Below are 18,255 nucleotides of genomic sequence, written 5' to 3'. Positions count from 1 at the left end.
TCTCACAGACCTCGTAAAACAACTTCCACAGCATATTACATGATCGGTTTGATTTGCTGGTCATAACGACAAACAAATGGCAATGCTTTTGACCCGTCAGTTGAGGACAACAAGGCATGAATGGTAGAAAACTGGCAACACATTTTCCTTATAATGAAACATACCACCCATTAACCATAGCGAGTTGCTGTACAAATCCACTGTTATTTTGCTGTCTAGTCAGTAATCCAACTGTATAACTTATAATGGCTTCAATGAATAATTTATTTACTTATTTATCATTTGTTTACCAGGAAAGTATGACTGGTACAGCGCCCATTTTCAGTGGAGGCCTGGGCAGAAATGCCCGAGACACACATCTTTGGAATGTGGGAGGAAACCGGAGTACCAGGAGGAAATCCACTCAAATGCAGGGAGGACATGAAGACTCCACATAAAAAGGCCACCCCATCAGAGAATCGAACAGGGGAACCTCTTGCTGTGAGGCAACAACACTAACCGCTGCACTGCTGCTCTGCCCGAATGGTGAAATTCATCACACTTCACACTTCACACTTCAGACACTGACATACAACTCAATCACAATACTGCAAGGAAATAATATCATCTACTATTTTTATTATTAATAATTTGCACCAAATGCCATAGTGCTTTTCACCAACTGCACAAGAATATCATGCGACTTCTCTATACATAATTTAATGTCTGCCTGTACTGCAAATCCCTCAACTTCAGCAGGGTCTGCTGCATGTATATGAGCACTGCACATCAACAATTCTTCACCATTCACAACAGACATAACAACTGCTCGACCATTACATTTAACTTTTATCTACATGCCCAGTGTCTTCATGTTCATATCCTGTTCCTTACTATATAGGTAGCCGTCAAGCTTTTAACATACCTATATATGTTGTCATTTTAACATTTTATATGCTACCAATAACTCCAAGAGCAGCAATAACATGTAAATTGTTAGGAGATGACACTGTATCAACACAATCATACTAAACAATTCTTATGTTTTGAGCTGGACTACCCATCAGACTAAACCAACCAAACACAAACTATACATTCATGAGAACATTAGCCCACACTCACTTTACTTTTTGATACCGTCATATTATGACCATTTTGCAAACAGTAATTTATCAGATGACCATTTCACAATCTGCATGCAACTAACAGACAGATGGAGAGACAAACTTCATAATCTGCATGCAACTAACAGACGGATAGACAAACACACACACACACACACACACACACACACACAATTATAGATATCTATATAGATCTACTTTTTAATACCGAAATTTCATAAGATCGAAGACCAAAATACAGACACCGGAAAGCCAAAATTTGAAAATACTGAAAGTGCAAAATACCGAACTCAAATGCACAAACCGCACATACAACCCACTTCAGCAAAGCAGTACTATACAAAAAAAAAAAAAAAAACACAACACTATATACCTCAAAACACAAACAAGAACTCTTTACAACATTAATTAACTACCAACTTACCTTCCCTCAGCAAAACTGACTATTTAAAACCAAACTAAGTGGGGGGCTATGCCCCCCCCCACACCCAGACCATGGGGGGGTTGTGCCCCCCACACCCCACTAATTATATATACCAACTCTGGGATCACACTATAAATGGGGAAAAGTGCATATACCACTTTTTTTTTTACCTTATAGTACGGCACACACATCCACTACTGCAAGGAGCATATGAAACATCCGCCATATTTGCTCACATACTTCCTATACAAATTTAAAGGGACATACATCATTTACAAACACTAACTACAGCTTTCCTATGGCATTATCAGTATTACGATATTGGCAGTTTAAATTTCAGTCTTCTAACACTCCGCATTCTGAACTTGCAGTATTTTGACCTTTGATCTTTTGCACTTTCAGTATTTTAAGATTTCGGCTTTTCGGTCTTGGTATTTTGGTCTTTGATCTTATGAGATTTCAGTATTTAAAAGTACATCCATATTATATATATATATATATATATATATATATATATATATATATATATATATATATATATATATATACACACACACACACACACACACACACACACAGACACACACACACACACACACACACATACACACACACACACACTTGTGTATGTATGCATGTATATTAGACAGATAAAAAGATACATAAATAAATATATAGATACATGCATGTATACATAAATAGACTAGACTAACTCAATACAAAAAAATATAAGCTAATGGGTTGATGTTTTTTGTAAAAAATATTTATTTCTTACCTGTACTATAATAAGCTTAAAGCGAATGGGTGTGTTATCTGGAAACTCCTCTCCAAAACATAATGTTACAACTGAATCTGGGAACTGACAATGATTATTGCGGTATGTCTGAAGCTCTGTAAAAAACATAATATTAGATGGAATTTTCAAACACACATATGTAATTACATATATTTGATATTTTTTACCTTCAACAAATCTAATCAAGCCATATCAGCACAAAACAAACTCTGGATTTAAATCAACTGCTAATAAAGGGTTGACTGTACACTGCATGACTTACTTTCTTGGGTGTTTCAATTATAGTACCTACCAATTCGCTTTCAAGTATTTTAGGGTCGATGATGGATATGATTTACAATACTGACTGACTGCTTCAACAACAAGCTTTCTCCCTGTGAAAGTGTAGAAATAAAAGGCCTAAATAGTATTCCATGCTGTCACAAACTCCCCATACAGGGGGTTTCACCCTTGTACCTTCTTACTTATAATAATCACATCTGCAGTCATGCAAAATTGGGACAGTTTAGCACTGGTTGTAGAAACAGGCTGCCAGTGAAACTATCTGTTTAAGACTCAAGTATTTACTGTCATTATCGAATACTGTACACTCAACTTCTGAGACTTTGATACAAATGCTGTGCTTACAAAGACACCTAACATAAGAAAAATCCATACATACACACACGCACATACACTCACATGTGTGTGTGTGTTTTTTTTCTTTTTATCTAGTCTTTGATAATTAGATTAGTCATTCGTGTCTTTGATTCACTCAGTATTACTGATATGGTCAACTGGCATGATTATGTGTAAACAATATGATAGTGGCAGCTGTAAGAATCATACTCAGATATATCTGATTTTATTTGTTTACAATGTATTAACTGCTTAGGACCAATGCGTACTTCAATGTATTTTCAAGAATGTTTCTGTCTAATAATAACATAAGAAAATTTGGTCATGTTTGAGAAAATACACAGCAAAAGGTGAAGCACTTAATGCACTTTACTGGGGAACACCTAAACCACTCTTGTGGACTTAAAAACTGATACAGGTAGAAGTCACAAGTGCAACTTATTTTGGTTTAACTATCTTATGAGCTGGTACTGTGTCAAGGTAAGTTTTCATTTATCTTTTCTATCAAGGGAAAGCTGCCATTTTCTCATTCCTCACAGTTCCCTAGTTTGCCATATAATTGAAATTCTTTTTTTTATGTTCATTCATGCAGTCCGATATGTTTGGCAGCGCTTGAACATTAATGAATCTGTAATGGTAATGGAGAAGGTTGTTAACAGCACTACTCAGTTTTCCATTCCACACAACGTCAACTGCTCCTTCTGCAATTTAACCACCATCTTTAAGTTGCACTTTGTTGTTGTTTGTCTTTTCCCGGTTAGGGGTCGACACAGCCGAACTCTGGTCTGCTAATGATTGGCAGTCAATTTTTATGGTGCCAAGTTGCCAGCCCGACGCCCAACCTTCATCAAAGGCACACCCATTCATGCATGTCTTTCATAGGCCACTCGACCACGGGGAGGACATGCAGACTCCACACAGAAGGCACTCCAGCTGAGAATCAAACAGGTGAACCTCTTGCTGTGAGGCAGCAACGCTACCACTGTACCAGCATTGCACTTTACAAAACCAAATCTCCCAAACAGTAACTCTCATTTATACTCTAACCCTCAATATAAATCTGATTTTGCCTTGTTACTTCTGCATGGCATTATAATTCCTTTCAATACATATGAAACATGAGAATGAATGATGCCTTTCCATTATACAGACAAAGGGAATCCTAAAAAGCCAGTCTGTGACTAGGAAGTTACTGCAAGACCAACTGGGATTAACTGTTGCAGATCTCTACACCTTTGTGTTTCTTAGCAAAGCATGTATGGCATAAGATTTGGGGTAACACTCAAGACAAAACTCTTACCAATAAAAGCCACTGCATTCTGCATTCCATGTAACACACAGGGTGAACTTTTTGTTTTATGGCTAGGCATGACAATATCTTGTAAAATTTCTCTCATTGTTGCTCTCTCTCTCCCTCTCACACAGATACACATACACACACGCACACGCACACACAGTCTTTCTCTAAGGTGTAGTTGTCCTACTAGGATCCGAGCTGAGCTGGCATTTTCCAAATGTCTTTTTTTTTTAGCAAATAAATACATGCTATATTTTCCTTTCTATGGACAAGTGTATTATTTAACTGCAATATCTAGGACCTAGTAGATATTTAAGCACTGCATCTAACTTTAGTAACTTAAGCCAAGATGAATGGTGCCAGCTAGTCTGAAGGCTCAAGTAACTGCAAAATCAGTGTTGATCAAATAAAAGGTATTACAGCAAGTCTATGTTCCAGAGTCTTTGTGGAATCATGACATGGACAATCAAGAACTTAAGGGACAAGACACTCACAAAAAGGATTAAACAAAATATGCAAGTAAAGCACTTTGTATGCACACACACACACACACACACACACACACACACACACACACACACACACACACACACACACACACACACACACACACACACTCTCTCTGGGTCTACTTTAATTAAACTAAAGCGGAATCCGTTGAATACGAATCCGTCGACACAAACAGCAAAATGGAATAACGTTGAACACGCAAAACCGTGAAATTTAAATATCGAAACCGCAATAGTCGGCCAACCCCACTGCCCGTAGCATACTACCTACACAAACACAACAACAAAAAACACATACATACACTAACCAAAACCCTGCTACTAACCCTAAATTAAAGCACCAAAACCCCACTTGTAACCCTACACTAAACCCCACATACACAACTATCTATGCACTACCCTTAACCCCTCCCTAACCCTAAGGTCAGTAACTACCGCACACTTACCCTACAGAACTATACCCACACAAAGTAAATATTCCACACACATAACACTTAACAAAACCTTACATACATTACGTATCTATCCCCTTACCTTAACCCGCACCCTAACCCTAAGGTCTGTAGCTATCGCACACTTACCTTACAGAGCTATACCACAGACGGGTCAACTATGACAATTCGTCATTTCTGATTTCGCTATTTAGTGCATTCGACATTTCCGCGTTTCGCTGTTTATGTCGATGGATTCGTATTCGACAGATTCCTCTTTCATTTAATTAAAGTAGACCATTCTCTCTCTCTTTATCAAGCGGTCATTTTGCTGCAGAATGTTTGCATTCTTCTTCTATAATGCTTGGCATGATTTACAAACTGTTATGAAGAGTTCCAACACATGACTCATACATAAACAATTTGTGTTAAGATGTATCGCTGTACAAGTACCCATCCTTCAGCAATGCTTAAAATCCCCGCATCTGCACTTACTATTACACCTCTTCCAGTGGTATCCACTGCACCTCCATAAAAGTGTTTTGGTATTGCTTAACAGCACTAGTCATGAGCTTCCCCCTACCATGACCTGTTCTGCTACCTTATTCTCACCAGTCACCTCCATAGAACAAGTTTCTTTCATTAATTCTACTGATCTGTTACCTCATCAGCAAAGTATTAAGAACCAACTTCAGGGAGGAGGGATTGGAAAACTGCAAAGTTTTACTGTTTAAAATACATCCTCCTTAAACATTTCTAGGAGTATGAAAATTAGCTAGGTAAATATGAATAGCTGTATGTCATTTTATCATGTGCAGCCTTAAACAAAGTGGCTAAGACATAAAATTGTTTCAGCACTGCATACTGTAATGAAATAATGAAGTGTGAAACACAGCTATAAAGCTACATTTAACTGCCCTAATAAGGCTGAACATTGTTAAGGAGATATAATTAATTTTAGGAAATGCAATACGTTATATAAAATTCCAAGGCAAAACTCCAACCTACTAAAAGTGTCTGTGTTTCTTTGAATCACTTCAGTACTATTTAAAAACCTCAGAGTAAAAACACATCACGCAAGCAATAATGCCCTCCAGGGTGTGTGTTAATGTGTAATTAATGCCCGTCCATGGGTGTTATGGAGGTCCGACGCCGCAAGAGGAGGGCCTCTACACCCCTGGAAGGGCATTAATTACACATTAACATGCACCCTGGAGGGCATTATTGTGCTTAGACAATGGGCTCACTGTAAAATTGTTGTGTTTTACTTACTTAATTTTTTTTTAACTACTATATTACTTTCTATATATTTTTTATATAAAAATAGTTCCTCCTCCTATTGTTTCAAACTTGCTGTACTATATGTTAATGGTGTTGGAGGAAGCATTTTACATCAAATATATATAAAAATATAGTGCTTAAAAAAAAAATAAGCAAATGAAACAACAATTTTACATACAGCCCATTCTATCTCTCTCTCCCATACACACACACACAGTCTCTTCTGCTTTCATACACATACATATACACACACATTCTCCTCTGCTTTCATACACACATTCACTCACACAAGATCTGTCTCACCTTCTCTTTCTCAATCTCTCAGTCTCGAGCTGCTTTCATACACACATTCAGTCTCACTCTCTCTCGGTCTCCTCTGCTTACATAAATGCATTCACTTACACATCACTCTCACTTTCTCTCACTCTCTCTCTCTCTCTTTCTCTCTCTCTCTCTTTTTCTTGCTAACACACACAACACAACACAACACACACATCGTTCTCTCTTACATACATGAATACACCCTTACATACATGCATACACCCTCACACACACATGCACGCTGCATTTTTTTTCCTCTTTTTATTTTACAATTGCTAAACAGCAAAAGCGCTGCTTAGCGAGTGTGAAATAACGTCTCGCTCCCTCTCACTGACATGCATGCAGACACACACACACAGACACAGACACACACACTTACACTTACTTTTTTGTCTCTCTATATTTTACACTAGCTAAACAGCAAAAATGCTGCTTAGCGAGTGTAAAATAATGGCAGCCATTCCGTTTCCTCAGTCCGAGCTCCACGGCGGCTTGATAGGCTGCCGTGAAGTGGTGGATTTGTTTTTCACCAGGCATTACTTGTAGATTAATACCCTCCTGGAGAATGCTCGTTCTCCAATCAGGGTAATGATGTATAGTTTACCCACTGTCTGAACTACATTAAATAGCACTACAGTTGTTTATACTGTCTGTAGAGATATTATTTTTTGGTTCCTAAATGACACAAAAGCAAAAAAAAAAAAAAAACCAGATGTTGCACACTTAGTCAATGTTTCCCACCTCATGAACTCACTCAGCAGAAATATGAAAAACATACTCATCCATATACACGGCAAATAGAAAAAAAAGTATTTTACATGGGAGGGCAGAGGATCCCACATCCCATCTGCAGGGGACATGCCACCCACACTTCTTCTAAACGGGTATCAAACTTTTCTAAGAAAAAAAAATGCCCGCAATAGTCTCTTCACAACAACATGTCAATCAGCTCAGCTCAATGATAATACACAGCACTCAGCAACACAATCATCATAACCTTATCATGAAATGGACATGTCCCCAACCAGACGGGTCAGGTGTATACTACTGGTTACTTCTGCTCACACACTCGCATACTACTGGTTAGTCTGACCTATTGACAAAGACACACACACACACACACACACACACACACACACACACACACAAAAATGTATGTATGACATATCATATCAAGTTTTTGGAAGCTTGAAATTCATATGGTTGAGACCATATGATCACGTTTTCAAAAATTCAAATGCGAAAATAAGATCTACAGTTATGCAGGGAGGGCAAGACCCCCCCCTGTCCCCCCACACCCCTCCAAGATCACACTACAATGTGGAAAAAGATAAATTCCCTGTTAAAGAATGTCTACGTAGATCATGGTACAGTGAGATCACCTTTTCCCCACTGTAGTGAAATCTCCGATTTGGTACACATAATTTGCAGGGGGGGGGCATAAATGTAGATTTTTTTCCCTTAACATTTCAGTTTTTGGAAACTCGATGGTATGGTCTTTTCTAAAAACTTCATAATATAAACATATAATTATACTATAAACTGTCAGCTATTACACTGCAGACACTTATTTAACAAACTAGCAGCACCTGAAGTTGTAAAATGAATTTAACAATATGCATGTGATCCAAAAAGTAAAGCTTACAGCTTTATATTATGCATCTGTCAAAAATTGCTCCACAATCATTACCTTTACCTTTCAAAAAAAAAACACAACATCACTACACAGCAATTACTGCACAGAACCCTTACCATCTAGTGCAAGCAAAGTAACACCAAAATGTTCTGCTGTGAAAAAGCTCGATTTGTAAATTGCTACAGACAAATGTCACCATACACCATCTTACAGAGAACAAAAATAATCAGCAACTTTCTATGTCTTATGCCATTTATCTGACTTTGCAACCTGTCAGCAAATTAGACATCCTAAAAATGTATTTACATGGGGGATCCACCTCCACACCCCTTACTTATATATAGCAATTCCATGGTCCCACAGGCATAACCAAAGCAAGAATACCACCTTGGAGCTATAGTCACTCAAAAGTGAGACATGAGTTGACTGTAGCAAACATCAGTTAACCAAACAAGCTGACAAGTTGTACCACTGATAATATGTATTGCAACAGTAAGCATAAACACAAGCGTATACCCACAGATATGCAGCGGTTAGCATTGTCACCTCATAGCAACAGGTTCTCTGGTTCGATTCTCGGCTGGGGTGTCTTCTGTGCAGACTCTGCATGTCCTCCCTGTGGTCACATGGGTTTCCTCCGGGTACTCCCGTTTCCTCCCACATTCCAAAGATATGCAGTAGGTGGATTGGCCACTCTAAATTGGCCATAGGTGAGAATGTGTGCGCAAATGTGTGATGCGAATGAACTACTGCAGTAGGGCTAGCCACTGGGCAGTGTAAACCTTGGCTTGAGATGATTGTCACTGCAGAAATGACACCCCGACCCCATGTGCAAAAAGGGAAAAAAAGAGGACGAGGATGGATGGATATATATTAGGTTTACCATCACAATCTCTCACGACAGTTGCGTGAACCTTGGAAGGTCAAATGTCACAGTTCCAAGGTTTCTTAATGTTGATTCATAAATGTTTGAATCCATACCAGTGTGCATTCACGCTTGTGGGTTCCAAGTTTTGATTGGAGATCATGAAATTTACCCTTTTCCTCACTGTAGTGTGATTTATATAATTAGCAGGGGGTGTGGTCCCCCTGCAAAACGTTAGTAGGAAGTCACCAGAAGTCCAGGTATGTTGGGTAATGTTGATAATGATCAACTTATTTACATTACCACCTTTGATCAGTCGGTTTGGATTTTCCAACTTTTTGTGGGGGTAAGTAACTACTCGCACAAATGTGTTGCGAGGTTTTGATAGTAAACTATATATATATATATATATATATATATATATATATATATATATATATATATAGGTTTACTATCAGAATTGCGAATGTCACTCGGTCGAACGTTGTATAGTCGAACGCATATGGTCGGAAACACAAATGTCGAAGACAGTATAATCAATCGGGAACGGTTTTACCATGGGTCGAGGTAGGTGTACAGTATAATACCCTACTACAAACATCCTCCCTACCTCAACCCATGGTAAAACCGTTCCTCGATTGATTATACTGCCTTCGACATTTGTGTTTCCAACCATATGCGTTCGACTATACAACGTTCGACCGAGTGACGTTCGCAATTCTGATAGTAAACCAGACTATATATATATATATATATATATATATATATATATATATATATATATATATATATATCTATTGCATATTTATATAGATATGCTGTACATACACGTACATACATGCACCCCACACGCACACACACACATACATGCACACACACACACGCACACACACACGCACACGCACACACACACACACACACACGCACACACAACATGCACATATATAGGGTTATTGTAAAAGAGTCATTGTCTGCTTGGTTAAGTCATGTTTAATCTAAAAAAGAATGTCTAAAAAATGTTATGCACTCACCATAACGTTCCATGTTTGTAGTCAATCTCGGCCTTCATTCTTACACATGGGTTCAAAGCCGGTTCTCGTCTCCGACTCGACCTATTTACAAGCTCAAAGTCTTCTACTTGGCTCTTGGCTATGTAGGTATCCCATGGTGCACCAGTACAATCCCCAGATCTTGTTTGCTGCTAACTAAGAGAAAAAAATAACAAACCATACAGAAAGAACCCAATAATAAAAGGTGTCCAGTGAATAATAATAATAACAATAATTTTCTGTCTCCAGATACTTCCAAGATGGGGGTAGGAGGGTGGGTTTGTAAGAATGAAGGGCAGGATGGACTACAAACATGGAAAGTTACGGTGAGTACATAACTTCTTTATGTTCTGTAGTCCTATCTCGCCTTCATTCTTACATATGGGACAGCGTCCCTAGCACCTTATTCTTGGGTGGCTCAAGGAAAAATACTCCTGAGTACCATGGAACCAAAGGATGCTCTACCCCTAGAGGTTAAATCCAATTTGTAATGAGTAACAAATGTGTGAGGGGTAGCTCAAGTTGCTGCTGCACAGATATTATCAATTGGGACCCTGGCTTGAAAGGCTGCAGAGGTAGACTGAGATCTCATAGAATGAGCCTTAATTTTGAAAGGTAAAGGCTTACCATCAGAAGCATAAATGTAAGCTATACAGCTAGAGATCCAGTTTGAGAGGGTCACTTTGGAAACTGGAAGACCTAATCTGGACTCTAAGAAGGAAATAAATAATTGGTCTGACTTCCTTAGTCCGGTGCAAATAAAAACGTAATTGCCTATGAACATCCATTTGATGAAACCTGTATTCTACTTCATTGGAATGATTAGGGAAGAACACCAGGAGTTCTACGGATTGGTTCAAAGTGGTATGGGAACAGACCTTGAGGACAAAGGATGGATTAGTACGAAGAGATACTCTGTCTTTGTGAAATATCACATAAGGGGGTTTGACAGACAATACTTGTAACTCTGACACTCGTCTAGCAGATGTGATTGCTACCAGAAACAAAGTTTTCCAAGACAGAAATTTCAAAAGCGATGAATGAGAAGGCTCAAAGGGTTGGGACGTTAATTTGGAAAGCACAAAATTCAAGTCTCATGAAGCAACCAGTTCCTGAAATGGGGGTCTTAAAGTGGCATCTTTGAGGAAGGTTTTCCACAGCCTATGTGACATCAGATTAGAATCTTGTAGGCCTAGATGAAAATTAGAAATCACTGCCAATTGAACCCTGATTGTGGCAGCCACAGATCCCTGGTGGAAAAGTTAAGACAAAAATTCAAAAACCACCAGAATGGAAGTGGTATAAGGGTCAACATTCTTTTTCTCAGCCCAGATAGAGAACCTCCTCGATTTACTGGAATTTAAATTCCTAGTGGAGGGTTTATGAGAGGACGTAAGGATATAAGTCACGGAGGGTGAGAAGTCATGAAGCCTGACTAGGGATGGAACTGGAGCAACCAAGCTGTCAAACTGAGGCTGTGTAAGGTGGGGTGAAATGAACCTGACCTGTGCGTCAAGAGATCCAGCACTGGGTCCAGAATCCATGGATCATCTAGGAGATGATGCCCGAGAAAGGGGAACCAAACCTGTCAAGGCCAGTAAAGAGCAATGATGATCAGTTTGCTTCCCAGCTGTTTCCCTTTCTGAATCACCTTGGATATGAGAGGAAAAGGAGGGAAAGCATAAAGGAGACCCAGAGGCCAATCGTGAACAAGTGCATCTCTCTATGACTCCCCCAGAGGGGGGATGAGGGAGAAATAACGCTTGCATTTGGCATTGATTGGGCTGGCAAAGAGATCGCAGCAAGGCTGTCCCCATCTGCGGAAAATCTGCTCCGCTATTTCCTGTTTCAGCGACCACTCATGAGGCATCAAAATTGCCCGACTGAGTTTGTCGGCTATCACGTTGGTTGTCCCCGGGATGTGCTCTGCTGCCAGAAAGTGCTGGGAAGATATCTCCCATTTCCAAACTCGAATGGCCTCTCGACAGAGAGGGTATGATCTGGTTCCACCTTGTTTGTTGATATGCCATACCACCGACATGTTGTCTGATTGTATTGCAATCGTCCCAAGAGGAAGAAGGTCGTGAAGTGCTTGCAATGCCAGGAACACTGCCCTCATCTCTAGAACATTGATATGCAGGTGAGCTTCGTAATCTTGCCATGTGCCTTGGACAGTCCTGCCTACAGAATGCCCCCCCACCCTATCTGTGAGGCATCTGCGGTCACAGTGGCAATGGGTTGGCAAGGGACAAATGGAATGCCCGTGGTTAACTGGTTGGGTTGAGTCCACCAAATGTGGTCCTTCTTGCAAGAGTCTGTCAGAGTTAAGGGTAGTTGTTGAAAGGACCACTAGGATGATACGGGCCACTGAAGAATCTGCATGTTTAGTCTGGCTAGCAGTACTAGTAGTATTGTAGAAGCCATGGTACCTAGAAGCTTCAAAACAGTCTTGGCCTTAACTTTTTGGAAGGTGAGAAGACAGTGAATTTGAAGAACCAGATTCTATGCCCTTTCTACTGGAAGACGAGCCAACATGGCTACTGTCTATTTCTGCGCCTATAAAAATCACAAATTGAGAGGGCAATAAGGCAGATTTTTCCTAACTGATAGTAATCCCCAACTGGGCACAAAGTTAAATAGTAGCGTCCCTACTCTGAAGAAGTAGATGCCTGGTGGGGGTGGTCAGGAGCTAGTCGTCCAGATATGGAAACACCTGGAATCCTCAACATCTCAGGTGAGCTGTCACTACTGCCATACACTTGGTGAACGCCCTGAGGGGTGTGGTGAAACCAAAGGGCAGAGCAAGAAACTGGTAGTAACTGGCTCCCAGACAGAAGCGTAGATGACTCCTCGATGCCCTGTCCATTTTTGTGGTAGCAAGCATCTTGGAGGTTTATTGAGCACATCCAAGTGTCTTTCCCTAGTAACAAATGTATAGACTGCAGTGTCACCATCCAGAACTTGTCCTTCTTTACAGATTCATTTAATTTGCTGAGGTCCAAGATGGGCTTCCAGTTCCCTGTATGTTTTGGCACTAAAAAGAGTTTGGAGTAAGTTCCGAATCCTATTTGTTCTGGGGGTATGGTTTGGAAGAATCTTTGTGCCAGCAACTTGTTGACCTCCACAGTTGCCTGATCCCTGTGACGGGGTGGAACATCCGGAATCCTCTTGGGAACATGAGGTGCCAGAGAAAAGGGTAAGGAATAACCTCTGGTGATAATTCTTTGTACCCATCTGTCTTGAGTGATACTTAGCTAGGTTTCCAGATACAAAGAAATGCAACCCCCGACTGGCTCCAGAGAAGCACAGTTGGGCCCTGCATCAGGAGTGCTGGTAAGGCCGGCTCCGAAACGAATCATAGCCTCCCTGGTTTTGTGGTCCGCCCCTGCCTCTAGGGTGATGTCTACCATTTCCTCCTCCTCCTCTGCCTCTGAAGGAGAAGTCACCCTGTGCATCCTGGAAAAACCTCTGGGACTGCTTGAATTACATTTTGCCACCTCTCTGACCCTAAGAGTATGGTCTAGAGGGACAGTAAAATGTACTTCCACGGCAGAGAACAGGATCTCTGTAATATGGGTGACCTTAATGTAGGGGAGACCGGTAAAGGATCCGTAGACTGGCTCCAATGTCTACTCTCAGTGGTCGGCTCCGCACTACCTGGTGCCGACATTGTAGCAACAATAGCAGTAGAACCCTCGATCAGCTCCAAACTCAGTGGTGCCGAGGAGGCAGTAGGTTTGTCAGATTTGGCAATTTTGAGAGACGGCTCTGATGTACAAGCCAGAGCCGGGGAGGGCCTCTTAGAAGATTTGGATTTCTCCTTTTTAGATCCATGAGATTAAGCTGAGGAGGAAGAGCTAGCCAGATCTTCCTCAAAAGAGGGCTTTAGGAGACCTTTTAATATGAGCTTATTTTTCCTCTACTGCAACACCCTGGCACTAAAAGAGTGACAAAATAAGCATGTTTTCTGTAAGTGGATGGCCCCAAGACATTATATGCAGTTACTGTGGCCATCCATTATAGACCTCTTTTGTGAGCATTTCACACACTTTTTAAAACCAGACGGCTTATGGTCCTTGACCTCCTTAGCCATCTCACAGAAGATTGCAATCAGACACACAGAGAAAAAAGGGAAAGTGGCAGGACTAGGTCCTCTAACTTAGATGGGCCTAGCCCTTAAAGTACCAGCAAAGACAACCATGAGGACTAGGTCCTCTAACTTAAACAGGCCTAGCCCTAGTAGAGAAAATAGGAAGGAAAATCTAGGTCCTCTAACTAAAACGGACCTAGAGGGAAAGGTACAGGAGATAAGTAAAGAGTCTCTCGCGCGCGCACACACACTCGAGAAGAAATACAATGTCTAATAAAGAGAATGAGGATTAAAACAAAACCCCGTTCTGGATGCCAATACCAATATAACTGCAAATACCAGCAAGCGGAAAACTCTGCATGCAAAGGTCTTTATTTCAATATAAGTGAGAAACTTATCTAAATATTGAGAAAATGCACACACAGTCTAAACCACGCGCAAAGGCACTTACAGCCACTAATATAAACAGTATCAGAACTAGGTGTGTGTGTGTGGTATATACATATATATATATAGATATATAGATATATATATATAGATATATAGATATATATATATAGATATATCAACAAACCCAGAGGAAAAAAACTGGCACACAGGATACAAAGAGAATGCTAAGGCCAACGGCCAACTGTTCTCAGAGAAACTTAACACAGGAAGCACTCTAGTAAATGCTAACTAACTACAAACACTACACTAACAGCTATATAAGGCTATCAAATATGAAAATAGCAGAAATATCCAAAAATAGAACAAAATGTGTTAGACTTAGCCATTGTCAAGAAACACATCCGAACTCGTCCACGCGGCAAACGAGATCTGGGGATTGTACTGGTGCACCATGGGATACCTACCTAGCCACGAGCCAACTAGAAGACTTTGAGCTTGTAAATAGGCCAAGTCGGAGCTGATTATCGGCTCCGAACCCATGTGTAAAAATGAAAGTGAGATAGGACTACAGAACATCACAAGTTGTCAACAGCAACAGCAAAAAACCAAGACTATAAAATTGTAAAAAAAACATGTTTTGTGGTGGGCACCTTCACACTGCCCGCTACTCAAGGATACCGACTGACATTGTATCACAGTGGAAGATAGGGCATACTTCCACTTCCGCTATTACAGTGATAATATGCCCTTTCTCCGCTACTGTGTGATCACAGAATTGGTATATTTAAGCAGCAGGGGGTGTTGAAGGTGCAGGTAATTTTCCCCCTGCAAATATTTTTTAAGATCTTTATGGACCTGGTTTGCTTAGTTGACAATCTGCAATTTGTGCTTATATTTATTTTAGATTAAACATGTGTCAACCAAAGAGGTGTTAACTACTTCACACACATACACACACACACATATATACATACATATACACACACACACGCACACACACACACACTTTCTTTGAATAACCCAAACATTGGCCTTCCAAACAACTTCAAAAGACTTAAAAAGCCCTACCACACATACTCTGAGAATGAACATCAGTACATGCAATTTTTACAATAAAAATAAAAACAAACATCATCATTTATTGTAGGTAGGAAAGCTACATGGTACCCCCCCCCCACACACCCCTTGTTAACCATATACAGTAATTCTAAGATTAAACAACATTTGGGAAAGAGCATCTTCTCCTGCCCCAAATGCAGTCGACTAAGCAGATGTTACAAAATTAATTTAGACCAAAGTGAGTCCACCCATTTATATATCTATCTATACATTTAAATTTTCTGTCCCCATCCAACTGTCCAAGTTACTTGAATTAGGTTAGGGAGGAACTCTTCTTCACATGGATGGGGAGCCTGTTCCAGAGACTGGGGTAATCTCTGGGATATATACTTCTCCCTCCAGCAGGTCCTACTTATATCACAGGCAAGGTTTAAGTCTTTAGAATGGTTAATTCTGGTGTGTTTGTTTTGTCGATATGCAGGAGGTCCAGGGTGGGAATTGGGTTAGGGAGGAACTCTTCTTCACATGGATGGGGAACCTGTTAAAGAGACTGGGGTAATCTCTGGGATATATACTTCTCCCTCTAGCAGGTCTTACTTATATCACAGGCAAGTTTATGTCTTTAGAATGGTTAATTCTGGTGTTTGTTTTGTGGATATGCAGGAGGTCCAGAGTGGGGTCTGACAATGCCCTGTATGCTAGGCATAGATCTCCTCTCAATAGCTGTAGGAGACAGATTACAGGAATAGGGCTTTAAGGTTGTCTTCATGGGACATGTTACTTATACCCTTTATTATTTTAGTGAGGAACCTCTATGGACTTTCCAATTGTTGGATATGCCTGGTTAGATACATACCAAAGGGGGCACTGTACATAATGATAGGTCTGATGAATGCCGAATGACTTTGTTGGACCTAGATGCCATACCTTTGTTTATAAATTGTGCAAAATAAAAACATGATGGTCAAAAGCTAGATTACTCTCTATATGTGTCCCTATGTCCCTGACTACTGGGCCAACTCTAAGGGGTGTGTTGTCAATATGATAGCTGCCAGGGGTGGATAACTTCTTGGTATTTAGTTTTAGTCCATGGCTTTGATACCAGTTATTTGTCTATGTCAGCCCTTCCTGGAAAACATTTGTGTTAGTCTGGGATTCAATGACAGCTCCTAATTTGCAATCATCTGCAAATTTAGTTAGCCAGATACCACTGACATTTGTCTTGACTTCAGAGAAGTAAATGCCAAAAAAGGAGCAGTCCAAGGACCAAGCCCTGAAGGACTCCACTTGTGAATGGCCTCTTTGTAGAGGTGGACTCCCCAGTTCTAATTTCCTGGATCCTGTCTGTGAGCCAGTTGGCTATCTTGGGTTTGTATCTAACGTCTTGAATTTTTCAACAATGCCCGAGTAGGGCACTGTGTCAAATGCCTTTGCCAGGTAAATTTAGGCAGTGTGAACCATTTTGCCCTCATCTATTGCTTTGGTGAACTTCACAAATAGTGACCTTCTCAAAGAAGTCCACCAGGTTGAGTAGGCATGACCTGCCCTTAATTGGGTTGAATCTAGTGTCTGGAGGTTTACTATATCATTATTGATAACTTCCATGATATTTCTTCCATGCCTTTGCATATAAGAACAGTAAGATTTATGGGTCTATAGCTTCCAGGATCTGTAGATGGTCCACCTTTGTGTAGAGGCCTATATATAGGTCTACTGATAAATAATGAATGACCCACAGATCAATGTTTACAAAGTCAACCACAAAGGTAGATTCTGGAAACATCAATATGTTACTATGCATGCGCCAAACAAAAATCTCAGTACATGCAAACAAAGTACAAAAAAAGAAAAACACAGCTTCCAAATTTGCACAGCCTCAGGGAAAGTGTATATTTCCCTATCTTGAGAACTGTGCCATCTCGCACACTTGTTGCTCATTTGTTTAATTGATGTCAATCTAAGGTGGACTCGACCAGCTTCAGTAGATACACACACACACACACACACACACACACACACACACACACACACACACACACACACACACACACACACACACACAGTGCATATACACATATTGAGACAGTATACAAACAAACACACACATGTAAGTAAACCAAATGAAATTACCATAAACACAAACTGCAGAAACAAGAAAAACAAGCACACTGAACATAGATATCTCAGAACCACAGTACATTAAAACATGATGAGGTTATCATTAGGGTTATGGTTTTGAATGGAGTCACAGCTGGGTTACAGTTACCATATATAAGTAAGGGTGGTGGAGGGGATCTAGTCTCTGCTAATATGTTAAGAAAATCCTTTGGGACAGAGTGGGCATTATCAATTAATAGTATTGGTGGTTAATGTTTTTTTTTTTAAT

At 40.2% G+C, this 18,255-nt stretch overlaps 1 protein-coding gene across 2 annotated transcripts in view; it reads right to left on the bottom strand.

Moving 5' to 3' along the window:
• Positions 1 to 18,255, bottom strand: part of IRF8 (interferon regulatory factor 8) — a 69,159-nt gene that overhangs the window by 7,315 nt on the left and 43,589 nt on the right. For both annotated transcript variants that reach the window (XM_044081760.1, XM_044081761.1), the window contains one exon: positions 2,303 to 2,418. In XM_044081760.1, coding sequence (XP_043937695.1) covers positions 2,303 to 2,418 — 116 coding nt within the window. The remainder of the gene's footprint in view (positions 1 to 2,302; positions 2,419 to 18,255) is intronic.

Source organism: Protopterus annectens, chromosome 8.part1 (assembly GCF_019279795.1).
Source record: "Protopterus annectens isolate FY-2018-M chromosome 8.part1, PAN1.0, whole genome shotgun sequence".
NCBI classification, from domain to species: Eukaryota; Metazoa; Chordata; order Ceratodontiformes; family Protopteridae; genus Protopterus; species Protopterus annectens.
Note: the sequence above shows the minus strand (reverse complement) of the source record. Positions and strands in the feature narration are given on the sequence as shown.